This window comes from Dendronephthya gigantea, unplaced genomic scaffold (genome assembly GCF_004324835.1).
Source record: "Dendronephthya gigantea isolate DGI-Jeju-01 unplaced genomic scaffold, DenGig_1.0 000007F, whole genome shotgun sequence".
NCBI classification, from domain to species: domain Eukaryota; kingdom Metazoa; phylum Cnidaria; class Anthozoa; order Malacalcyonacea; family Nephtheidae; genus Dendronephthya; species Dendronephthya gigantea.
In genome coordinates this window covers 1,706,898-1,720,147 of record NW_021163017.1, presented here as the reverse complement: position 1 = coordinate 1,720,147, position 13,250 = coordinate 1,706,898, and the positions used below count along the sequence as shown (strand labels likewise).

The window sequence follows — 13,250 nt, the reverse complement described above, 5'->3', positions numbered from 1 at the left end:
TCAGTATATAAAATTAGTTGAGAAATTTGGTTATCATGCATATTCATAGGTATTCATAATTCATAAACGATCTGGGAAATGGCAAATGTCATAGTACTATATAAAGTAAGCTAGCTGTTACAAAATGAATATATGAAATTAAAAAGCAAAGCTATAGCCGGAAAATCTAAACATGCAAAAATATGACGATATATGTTTGCGATATGAATACGGGAGATTTTTAGTCGGAACGGAGCATCAACTCGGTTAAAAAACTTGAAACTTATGTGTAAATAACATATAAAATATTGACTCTGTAATACTGCTAATTACGTGGTTACATTGAGTCATCGATATAGAAGAGAAATGAGATAGACCAATGGGTAGTTTTTTATACCAGGGAAAACGTTACATTAGGGAAATGAAAAATATACCATGCAGGGAAAACGTTACGTTGTATATTTACATACACCGAGTATAATGCATGGTTAATCCGACTGAAAACTCTCGACTCATTCACAATTTGAATTATTTAAAATAATAATCCAGGTCACAATTAATCACTCATTCTACTTTCATCGCAAACAAAATGTTTCTTATGAAATAAGCAATATACCTCGCGTATTTATACGAATCAATTCGTATATAGCCTAATTCACGACTTCACGGATAAGAAGTAAAACTTCACCAGCCTTTAAAACCGCATGATTCGCTTCATCTTGTGTATACTTGTCTGCTGGAATGGAGCGTTGAGGAAAACCTCTTTGATAATCGGGGTAGCGGGTCTTGATGTAATATCCCTGTATGCAGGTAACCAATGTCGGAATGGAGTGAAGACGTGGATCTATTTCAGACGCTCGATATGCTAAACCCATCACGTCGTGTTTTTCTAAGTCGCTGCTTTTAAGACGACCTTTGGCAAACATGAGGGCTTTTAAAGCTTTCTCAGTAGCTTGTTGGCCATGGAAGCAAGAAGAAGAGTAATGTTGGGTTTGGTGTAGGGACCTTGCTGTATCCAAATCTTCCTGCGCTTGCCTCAACCAACGTTTAGCTTCTTCAGCACTCTCTGGTTCAACTATTTGACCTACTGGTCCATCTGGCGGCCCATCTATTCGAGGTATTCCAATTCTATCAATTATCGCGGGTATTTCTTCAGGATATCTGAAGCCAAGGATTATCATGAGATAACGCCACTGAGCTTCCTTAATATGTTGCCCAGTTATCATCGAAATAAAGGAGCTTAACCTCTCGTGCAACAATGCAGAATTAGCCTCTCCGTCATGTTTAATTAGGATAGAAAATCCAGCAGAACTTTTCTGGCAGAAGGTAAAAACGTCGTCTGATTCACTGCCGGGAACTGTCTCCCCAGTCTCCTTCCGAACAAGCCGAGCTTTTATGGTCCTCATGCATTTTATTTTAACGCCTTTCTCAAGACGTCTAAGATCGTTTTCTACTTCTTGTGGAATTCTATCAATTTCTTCTTGGCGCTTGTACACGCGACATAATGCTTTGCTGAACTCTGAAGAACACATCATCACTCGATATGGTTTGACGACATCACAACGGTTTGCAGCGTCAAGAATACAGGGTTGACAATCTGGACTCAGCTCTTCCGTTAGTATAGAACTTAATATTTGAACCCTCAAGTTTTTCGGCAACAGTTTCACCAGTCTCGCAGGAGGGTCTTCATCCTTCATGGTTAGATCAACAAGTAGCTTGTTCCGAAATTCTCTTAAACGTTCTTTCCTTTCCGCGATGTCATTAACAAAAACCTCGCGAGATGACTTCAAAACATCACCTACAGTCGGAAGATATAGTGTAGGGACATCCCGCAAAGATTGAGAAAGATTCAAATCTAAACCTCTATTTATTGGAGGGTTTCGCTTATCCTCGCTTAAACGTTTAAACAAACATTTTGTTGCGTCGACGGCTGCAGTTTTCTCTTCTGTAGTCATTTGGTTGTCTCCACAACTTCCTTTAATGGTTGCTAGAATGGATGAACATTGAAGTGGTGTTGGATATTCTTGAGCGCCAAGGCATTTTAAGAAGTGCTCGAATTGTTGAAGTGGACGAGGAATATTGAACATGTATGGATTCAAACTATCCAGTACACCACTGAATGCTAGTTGGCTGCCCCGCACGAATCTTTGTTGGTCGACTAATATCACGGGAATATCGCGAAGGACAAGCCTTGTCGTTCGACATTCCTGTGAACAATTTGCAACAGGTGGACCAGACGTCAAATGGCAAGATTCTCTTAAGTAGCTGTATATCGTGGTCATAACACTAGAAAAAGTTGCTTGCAATCGTGTGGGAACGTCAGACTTTGCAGAAATGTTTATGGCATGGGAAATTACAACTTCGTGCGGAGGACTGGTACGTAGTCCGAGCATTTTAACCAAATTGTTCCTTCTGTACGGGAATGCTGAACTTGCTATCAAAGATGCACTCGACCACACAAGAGCTGAGTGCTTTTCAATCACGGAGTCGTTAAAACACGTTAGAATTGATTGTGTATGCGAGTGATGGATATCAAGAAACAACTTGTTCACCTTTGCCGCAGGGACAAAACAGATTTCTGAAATTTGGGAAAGGAGTGAAGGAGTGTGCAAACTGTTGTTGTCAAATAAATGAGAAACCAGAACGTCCGACTTTTTCAAGATTTCTTCCACCTTGTCTGAAGTCAAATTTAGACGATTGCGAGCCTCTTCTTCCAGTTGTTTGGCATACTGCAAGAAATGGTTTTTGGTGACTGCGCATTGAAGACCAACTTTCTTTAGAAAATCTCTCCATTCTACAGAGTCAAACGGCGAAGGTGGAAACTTTTCGTCTGGCACAAACTTCTTGAAAACTGTATTATCTGGGTTATAAAACTCTCTCGCTTGAAGAAGTGCCCCTGAACGATCCGGAATAAATGATAACTGCTCCATAACCGGTAGCAAAACTCTATAACCTTCGTAATGCTCATGCAAGAGGTAATCTCTTACGAATTTTAAATGGTTTACTCTTCCTTCGGGTGTTAAACGATCGAAGTACTTTAGAACTATATTTATGTAGAACTCAATAGATGAAGCTGGTTTGATTCCGATATACTGGTAAAGGTCTGCGAGTTTAGGATTCTGGTGTAAGAAGATACTGTTCGTTACTTCGGAAAGTACATGGAGGCCATCCCCAGGAACACCGGCTGCCACCTCGTAAACTGTATTGTCTGTAGAAAGCCGTGTATAAGTGCCATCGATGGTTTGGTAAAATGGGAGACTCCGCAAGACAGGGAGTGACAGGCAGGAAAAATCCCCTTGCAGAAAAGTCAGGAGTCGTTCAATTTCACGAATTGTGAGTGTAGCTCGACCTCTCGTGTTGGAATTTAAAGCTTCGTGTAAGAGACCCAGGACATCCTTCGTCGACTGAATCTTTGCAAGATAGTGTTTGCGTACACCTGTAGCTCCCCCTGTTGGGGAAAAACGCGAATACGTAGATATCAAAATGGTATGGTTCAATTGTGGACAGTCTAGCTTTACTAAGAGCTCGCGAATGGCTTTGTCATGAGGTGAATCGCTATTAAGAGGCGTGCTAACATTGAGAACTGTTTTACCCATGGAGACTGGAACAAGGTAGTTTTGAGTTGTGGGGATTATATGCCAACTTGAGATATCTTGAAGGGCATTACTCGTGTTATCTTCTTCGGCTTCGTCATTACTTCCCACGCTTGCCGAGACGTTGTCAATGAACTCCCAGATTAATTTGAGCCATTCTTGTGATGGAAATGGTTCATCCTGCCCGTTTGAGTTCCATGGTTGATGGGAAGCGGTGTTCATCCAACTTGTCGGGAAAAGGATTGATTGAAATTTGGCAAGATCTGATAAACAAAATTTTTGCATAACATTTGAACACTTATCAAGGTTGCCCGCGAAAATATTTAGAAGCCGATGGTGTAGAAAAAGCTCGGGTTTGGAGGGCAAAAGCTGACTAAATCTGCTGCAGAAAACTATAGGTTTGCGATGGAAGCAACGAAGTATGCCATCCTGTGTAAGAAGCAAAGGAATTTCCTCAAGATTTTCCGCGAATTTGTCGTCTTGAGCACAGTAGGAAGTGAGTTCATGGACAGTTCTGGCGTCATGAAGAGAAGTTGCTTCGACATTCTTGGGTAAATTACCTTTAATCTCCCTGCTGTTGCGGAGGAACTTCCAAACTTGTTCTGGGCTCACGTCTTGGTTACGTTCTGCCTCTATGAAACTCTCGTGAACTTTTAGCGGCGTGTGTGTGAGGAGGTGGAATCCGATTCCCAGCAGCGTCTTCTCGAGTGACCAGGAAACGCCATTAGTACAAAAGTAGGCTTCGCTGACTTCATACCATGTAACCTTGACTGGAATATGCTCAATCTCTTGATTTATCCCGGAGAGATATGAGAGAAGTGCCTCTGTACGTGGCATCTTTCTTTTGGGAACTGACATAGCAACAGGCAAAACAGGAGCAAACGGTATGAAATTCTTGTAAAGCGCTTCTCCAACAGGCTTCCAATCTGCGTCCAAGTCTTTGATCGAAGGAAACAACTCATGATACCATTTGAGACCGTCTTCAGTTTCGTTTTCAGATGAAAACTTGCCAAGTGTTTCAGAGTTATGTAGATAGCCAGGAATGTGCTTTCTGGCCTGTCGAATTGCACTGGCGTAGGCTGGAGCTATTATGCAGCGTTTCATGAAGTCATTCCAAACAACACGTTCATCTAAACGTTTTGTATCATGCCACACATTACGGCGGGTGGAATCCAGAGCAAAGTGGCCGTTAATATGAGCGGGAAATCTCGTATAAATTGGAAGTGGGAGTAGGCAAAATATGGAATGAAGGAATGGACGGTTAGAAGAAGGTAACAAGAAAGCAATTCCAGCGCGTGGTAACAAGCCCATGCTGGTACCATCTGGAACCTGCGTATCAAGTTCTATGTTATCACTTCCCAAGCTCTGTGTAATCAGCCAATCCCTCTTCACGTTATTCGTATCTGATATCTCCATACGGTAATGGACCTCTTGCCAACTGATTTGTGGAGTTGGTACTCTGCTGCGTGCGCATGCTGTAATCCCTTTGAAAATTTCAGTTCGTTTATCAACATCTGAAATGATGCACTTGACAGAATACGTCTCAAGTTTACCATCGCTGTTTATCTCGGAAACAGATATCTTGGTGACGTTGTTCAGAAACAACATCATGTCCTTCGCGGATTCGCGGAACAATTTAAACAGTTTTTTCACCTCATTTTCATTCCACTTACTATCTGAAATCTTGGATTTGCGTGTCGATCTGGAACGAAGTGGAAATCGAAACATTGTTCCTCCGTTAAGTTGGAACAAATTACCCAGGAAACCAGACAAAACATCCTTGTAATTTCGTCGAAACCTTTGGTCAAGCTTGTGAAACAAACGTCCAGGCTTCCTCTCGTCTGCACCAGGTACGAACGCTGTATGAGGGTCGGAAACGCAAATGATCTCATCGTTCGAAATAAAGTACGGACAATCAGTAAGATGGTAAACTGCGTTAAATCCAATACCATACTGTCCTGTTCTCGTGGGGTCGTTAAATTTACTTCCGATACCAAGCTTTTGAATGCCTTCAATATCCTCTTCGGAGAATGGTTTGTCGTTGTAGACACAAATCGCAGGGCCTTGAAGTTCCTTCCAACTATCAGAGAACACGTGCCCAGTATCGTGCTTTCGTGGATCAAATATAAAATGAATTTCGGTGGCTTTCGCATCGTCCGCGTTTTGCAGAAGTTCTTTTAATATACCCTCGTCGGCTGGATAGGCCTTCAAAATATTCTTCAAACGATCAGTTAGCTCCTCGTGTTGTCCAAACGGTGTCCCAATAGGATCCGAAATGTCAGCCAAATCTGCTTCCCTGAGCGGCCTTGCACCACATTTGTAGGCTAATGTCTCGGGTATCCTCTCGTGTACACGCTCTCTCAAACCCCCTGTTTCAAGCCATGGTGTATCGTTAATTACAAGCTCACTTGCGTCATACAATTGAGAATCCTTACTGGGAAGTGGCAAAGGAGCGGAAGGGTTCGTGTTGAGTTGAAGCACTTCTTCCAAGAAAACAATTAGAGTACTGATTTGATTATCTGTTAGTTTCTTGTTACCAATGTCTTCTCGAAACTCGCCAATAGCATGCATGAAATCCTGTAAACCAAATTTCTCCTTTATTCCGTACCAGCGCATAAGTACTGTGAATTTCGTATTGTATTCAGGAGGTAAGGAAAACAAATATGGCGATCCAATTTCTTTGTCCCAGTTTTTTGCCACACGATCTGCTTTTACCATTTGATTTTTAATGAGGATCCATTGTTTGCTTTCTAGTTCATTACGAAGATAGGACCATTCTGACTTGTTCTGGTTAGAGTTCACAAACTTTTGTAAAAAGTCATAAATTATAATACATGTCTCGGTACGCTCATTATTTCCAGTAAACTGAGAAATCCTAATTACTTGATCAAGTTGTGCTATAACATCGGACAAATTTGGTTGCTTTTCAGTAAATCCAAGGATTTTTTTTATTGATCTGTTGGGTACGCTTGAATCTTTTGATGATTCATCCAGGATGAGTTGAGAAGAACCAACAAGATTTTTATGTCGCTCGGGAAAGAGATGATCTGCAGCAGCTAAATGCATCCCACGGTTCTCATCAGACTTCCAAGGAAATGGATAGTCTCTTGGCTTGGGCAAAATTGGAAGGAATTTGGCTGCACGTAGGCGTCTCTCTTCGTCGGAAGCAATTTTGTTTCGCTCGTTGGGATGCATTTCATTCAGGTATTGAATAAGTAATTTTGCTTTTGCAACATCGCATTGATTGGAAATACATTCAGCTCGCTCGCACAAACTGCTCCAAGAGAGCAAATCGATTGCCATTCCTAACTCTTCTAACATCATTGCTCGTTCTTTGGTCAAAAAGCGATCGTCAAATAGGAAACGTTTTTCTTCTTCGGAAAACAAACAAGCAACTTTTCCCTTTGGATGAACCAGCTCCTCTGGTTTACGCAAAATGGTCCCATCCGTGTAACAGCTGAAGCTCGGAATGGTACGTAAAAGATCGTCGTAGTTTCGATGACTGTTCAGTCGACGATCGAGGATGCAAACAAGAACTGAGTTACGATGTTGGATCGCTATCTGTGATACGTTAGGAAAAAAGAACTCTGTCAAGAATTTATCTTCAGTCAGCATCTGACGTTTTATGAAGTCTCCTTTTCCGCTAGATGTAAAGGCGTCCATGAAGTGTTTTGGAAGTGATAGGACATTTTTACCCAGCTGTTTCATGATGGCCACGCATTCGGTAACGTTGGCAAGCTTTGGATCAAGGATGAAACAATCTTGAAGTGTTCTCCATTCGTCATTGCAATAAAACAGCGGCCATTCTTCATCAATTATTTTCCTAAAGAATGAATTGAGAAAAGGTTTCCACGCTTTGAAGTAGTTTACCTCTGCTGGGTTCGGCCACAAGTTATGAAATGCATACTGCTTAGCATTGTATGAAGTTAATGTTTGAAGAAGCTGCAGGTATGTTTGAACTAAGGAGTCTTCCATCAATGCTTCATTCCACTTTGCTTCAAACGGCTTGAATGATTCATGTTCACCAACGCCTTCTTCCCACAGGCGACGACGATTTGGATAAAGCGAAAAATATCCGTTGACATGCACGGGAAACCCAGATGCGATAGGGAGCGGCATAAAGCAAAAAACTGCTCCAGGGACAGCGGATATTTCAACGCTATGTTTTGTCAAATTTTTCATCCTTGCAGCAACTCCTGTTACAGGAACAACCGCGTTTTTGATGCCATCTGCACTTCGGGAAACTTGAAGGGAAGACCTATTCCCTGTGCTTGAATTAACAATCCAGATTTCCTCAGTTTTAAAAGGTTCAGGTTCTCCCAGAAGATCTGATTTGGATATGGATACATTCATTTTCAACTTTTCACTGCGGCGGGGTCCTTCCCATGTTACCATCTTTCCAGATCTGTTGTACAGTAACCAGTTTGATGAATTCTCCAAAATTGTCCCCTTGCCACCTTTATCGGCATCATTGGTGTGCAAAATTTCCTCGATAGATTTTTTCATGCTTATTAAGGGCCGCCCTAAACACATCCTCGGGTTGGATTTCTTCGGAATCTCAAACAGCCGTACTTCCTTTACATTTTGGGTGAATAGTAACAGAGTGGACGCACTTTCTTTCAAAGATTGAATAAGGAATTTGACGTCTTCTGGTTTGGAAGGTTTTTCCGAAATTTCACTTTCATTTGCTTGCTTGGCTGTACGGAAAGGAAGTCGAAACAATGTCCCTTCGAAGTGAAAAGTGTCCGATCCGCTCATGTCGCAGCCAAACATCTGATGGTAAGGCATGAATTGATCAGGGAATGCTGATAAAACGTGTTTGCTTTCTGCCAAGCTTAACATGAGTCCACCTTTCCTTTTGTTGCCGTCGATCAATTTAGAGATGTGAGTCATATTCGGATCAAAAACCACAACGTGTTCGCCACTCACAAAGCTTGGAACGTCAGTAAGATGGTAGACGGAGTTGAAGCCAAGACCAAAACGTCCAACCTTGTGGAGGTCTTCCTTCTTTGTCTCGCCAGCCAACTTGTTTATGTTTTCGAAGTCTGCCTCAGAGAACATAGCGTCGTTGTACGCCCAAAGAGCTGGTCCCTGACATTTCGCTAGTTCTTCAGTTAGCAATCGTTCGCGGGGATTTTCCCTCCAATCAACAACGAAAAACACTTTAGAAGCACGTGCGTCATCTGCGTTTTGAATGATTTCCTTGAAAATTGCTACACCTTCTTTGTACTGCTGAAGAATGTTACGTAATCTCATGGTCAGCGGCTCGTACTGACCAGCTTCTTTGAATTTGATACCAAGTGCTTTGGCTCCTGCGAGGCAGCTCGAGAGTCGTGGTACGCGAAGACGACCAGCCAAATCATCAGGAATTGCTTTATGAATCAGAAATGACTTTGTGGAGACTTCAAATTCAGAGGCACCTCGTCTTAGGAATTCACGATCACAGTAAGTACACTTGTTGCACGGTTCGAGTTGCAGCTTTCCAGAGGCTGTTTGAACAGGAATGAGAAGATTTGACCGACGTTCATCAGATAGTTGACCACAGCTTCTCACAATCCACTCCAACACCGCACGACATTGACCTAAGTCTTGATTCGCATCTTCACGTGGTCCGTCTTCATTATCATGCTTTTCCTTTATGATTGACAGCATAACCAGCAGATCATCAACTGTAAACTGCGGCTTTACTCCAAATGAAAGTAGAAAGTCCTTTACCTTGTATAGTTCGTTTGGCAGATGAAACAAGTATGGATAAAGGTTGATGCTTTTAGGAAAAGGTGATTCTAAAGCAACTTTCTCGGGTGATGTAAAGCCATTTCCGTACCATACCCACTGAGTTAGACCTTTGGATTGTAACAAATGCTCCACTGCATTTTTGGATTTTGCGGAAAGCCACATGTATATTTTCTTTATCATTTCTTCAAATTTTCCAAGATCCAACTGTGTTGCTGTTTGATTTCTCCAAGAGACAACGGCCAGATGTAGTTGTTCAATGACTTCTCGAAACACCGAATGATCCGCAGAAATGCCAAGTAGTTCTAAAACACAATAGAGATGTTAGTTGTTCACATATTTTATACGCCTTTATAAATTGTTGTTAAAAAATTAAACTAATTTTTTTCAACGTGCATTGCGGCAATATATCTAATACCATCCCACATTATTTTTCTCAATTTCTGTGTCGATCAAAGCCAATATGATCATCATCTTCATCTAATTTTTCAGTGTAAAACATCAAGCCTAATATAGCAATGTAACTTGCCTATAATTAGTTTACCTACCTTGCACTTCGTCTGAAATCAACTTTTCTTTGAAAACAGGCACTGTTGCTCCAACTAGGATTGCCAGCGAGTCAGGACGCATGTTGCTTGGTTTACATAACTTCCGTCCGTCATACCAAGGCATCAATTCAGGATAGTTCTTCGGACGATCACAGACTCTTGGTAACCATGGCAACTCGCGTAAGACAAAATTCAACGGCAATTTGTTTGCAGTATATTCTTTAAGTAACTGTGGTCGTTGGTTCAAAAGCTCCACGACAGCCATACCTCTGTCTTCTAAACCTATATCAGAATCTATCTTCGTCATTTGGTTTACAACAGCCAAGACATCTTGAACAGTCAGGTTTTCTATGTGCCGAACTTCCAACTCATGTTTTCGTTTTTGCATTGGCTCCAAAAACTGCTTCGTCGGAAATGCCTCGTTGTTGTCTTGAAGCAACCGCGTGAGAAGTTTGTCAGAAGGATCAAACAGTTGATTTGGAGGCACGCGTTTGCCGCTTGCGGTCGGAATACAAGGAAGTTTACGGATAAACGCAACAAAATCAGTGGGCATTTCATGATTTAAGATTTCAATTCTTTCCAAGATCCATAGCATTAGCTTGTCTTTTTCCGTATCTCCGATCTTGGAGTTTAAGAAACCTTCCAAGCGAATCATGATCAAGCTTGCGGTGCTCTCCATTACCACTCCAAGTTTCTCCAACAGGCGATGGCTTTCGTTTTTTGTGGAGGATAGGATCTTAGTTCGATCAACAATTCGGATATCTTCGGGTAATGAATAATTTCGTGGAGCAACAAGCCTCTGTTCACCTTGTTCCGTTTGACAGGATAGCATAAACCGTTCGTCGACTGCTGCAAAGATTGGCAACGTACGAATAAATGATCTGTGAGTTGAATCAATGGAATCCAATCTTGACAGAATGTGACAGAGTTCGCGTTTGACTTCGGCTGGTGAAACAGACAATTGTTGAACAACGTTTTCCTTTGCTAGAGAAAGAACTTTTAGAGTACCAGAAGGATTCGGTGGGGAAATATAGTGAAAGAGTTGGTCATGTTTGACAAAGGAGGGCAGTTTTTCGACCACGACACAACCAGATCTTTTCAGAAGTTTACGAATGGCATTTGGAAGTGTTTCATTGTACAGTGGGTGTTCGCTGACAATAATGGTGGAATTTTGGTGAAGTCTAGCCATAGATGATGGTGAACTGACGGACACAGGAATGAGGGGCATTCCATTGAACTCGCTCAAATCACTTGGGTAATTTTCGTTGATCCACTTCCACACCAATTCTAGCCAAGCTAAAGAAGGATGTCGTTCTGCCGCTGGATCCCAAGTCACGGTCTCCAGTTGCGGAAGATGATCGCAAGACCAATCCTCAGGGAGGTTTTGCCAGAGTAATTGCTTAATGTCATTAGAAGTAGGATGATGCAACTGTGTTGCTCTAGAAGAACCAACCTTGTCGAGCCTCTGTTGCACTGGTAGAGACAGTTTTCGATAGAGAAGACGGTGCTTCATGTTGGGTAGAAGATCGACACTGTGCTTGTTGGACGGAATGAAGATCTTTTCATCGGAAGCATTTGAGAACTTTATAAAGTGACCATTTTCTAGTGGCAGAAGAGTGACTCCATGAAGATAAGAAATATTTTCGGGGACAGTCTGCAGAGCATACTCCAACACGAACAATCTATCTCCGAACGACATGACCACGCGATGAAAATCGAAATTTGATCGCAAAACGTTACACAAGAGTTCAGGGGTAACTTTTTGAAGGTTTCTCCAACCTGATATCTGATGATATTGATCGATAATTTGTATAACGTGTCCTGGTAATGAAACAATTGGCTGGCCAGCATTCAACAACGTCTTTAGAACAACTTGCTTGATTTCCTCTCTCATATCTTTGGACTCGTCCAAGCGATCAATGATGGCTTCTCCAAGGTTTATCCATCGAGAACTTTCCGTTGGAGTAGTTAGGAATATTTCTCTTGCCAAGACTGTTTTAAGAAAAGGCTCTATGATACACTTCCAATCTTGTCTCACACGGCTGAGATCTGGCAAAGCACTGTACACTAACTTAGCGAGCAATTCCATTGAAACAATGCTAGGACCCTCCCGTACCATATTGGTGATCAAGTTGGCATACACCTGACTTCCAACCTTTTCCAAGAGAAGTTTATTCCACTCGGCTGTGTCATCATTCTGGCAATCAGGACCAGGCCATTTCAAAGCTCGTCTATTGTCTGTTAGTCCAAAGTAACCATTCACTTGCACCGGCAGTCCAGTACGACAGTCGCCATCAGGGGGGAGTGGAAGAAAACAGAATATCCTTCCAAGTGAAGCCATGTTGCTGTTCGCATCAAGAGGAAACGCGATGCCGATCCAGGGTAACAACTTTAGATCTCTGGCCAGCTCAATTAGCTTCTTTTCATTCGTTCCAACCTGATTTGCTAAGAACCACTCGTTCCTTTCTGGAGGTTTTCCTACACTCATCTGTTCGATTTCCAAACGATAAAAAGTTGTTTTCACGGCGAAATCCCACTGGACGGTGATATCCTGGATTAATTCTTGTCTTTTTCTCCTAACTTCCATCTTTGTCTTCTGGGAGACTTTAGCGGTATACAGATGGAATAATTCACCTCCCTCTTCACGTTCGTACAAACTGACCGAATCGACGCTTTTCAAAAAGAGAAGAATCGCAGTTGCTTCATTTCTTAATGATTCAAAAAGAGTGTTGACCATTTCTCTCGTGTATATCTTATTGGACAGTTTCGATGGTTCAGTCCTCAATGGAAATCGAAAGAGTGTTCCACGATAATAGTTTCCCTGGTCAAGATTGCAGTCGAAAATGTGTTGAAACGGCTCGAATTGATTCAAATATTTCGCTAGCAGAGGATCTTCAGTGGAATACCTTCGTCCTGGTTCACCTGGAGCAAAATATTTCTCATGTGGATCTAAGAAAACCACAGTGTTTCCACTCACAATAGATGGAAGGTCTAAACAAATGGAGAGATACTGGTAAAGCACGCTAAGCATAAATCTCGAAAAGGCAATTAAAAAATGCAACCAAATCTTTTACTTCGTTCGTCTGCACCTATAGTATGTGTATGCTCTATATTCTTTAGCCAATTTTTAGCGAAGAATGGTCAAATGCCTTTCAAGCAACCTTATTTGGAACTTACTTCACTGATACTAATAGTAAATCTACTATTATACCTGTGATGTGATACACAGAATTGAATCCGATACCAAAACGGCCAACCTTCAAGGGATTATTTGCCTTGTTACTCCTCATAAGACGCTGCAGTCCTTCCCAGTCCTCATCTGAAAACTCGGCGTTGTTGTAGAAGTACATGGCCGGTCCTTGGAATAAAGCCAACCCGGAGGAAACCAGAGATGTGG

The 13,250-nt window shown here is 41.9% G+C and overlaps 2 protein-coding genes across 2 annotated transcripts; both read right to left on the bottom strand.

Annotated features, from left to right (window-relative positions):
* Nucleotides 1–229: 229 nt before the first annotated feature.
* Nucleotides 230–4,743, bottom strand: LOC114517070 (sacsin-like). The gene has a single exon (XM_028536713.1). The coding sequence runs from the start codon at nucleotides 4,674–4,676 to the stop codon at nucleotides 630–632; it is 4,047 nt and encodes a 1,348-aa protein (XP_028392514.1). The 5' UTR covers nucleotides 4,677–4,743; the 3' UTR covers nucleotides 230–629.
* Nucleotides 4,744–5,221: 478 nt separating this feature from the next.
* LOC114517173 (sacsin-like) lies at nucleotides 5,222–12,440 on the bottom strand. The gene is made up of 3 exons (XM_028536829.1): nucleotides 9,854–12,440; nucleotides 5,396–9,610; nucleotides 5,222–5,274 (listed from the first exon to the last, which is right to left on the bottom strand). Exons 1-3 carry the CDS (start codon nucleotides 12,438–12,440, stop codon nucleotides 5,222–5,224), a joined length of 6,855 nt encoding a protein of 2,284 aa, XP_028392630.1.
* Between the last annotated feature and the right edge of the window lie 810 nt (nucleotides 12,441–13,250).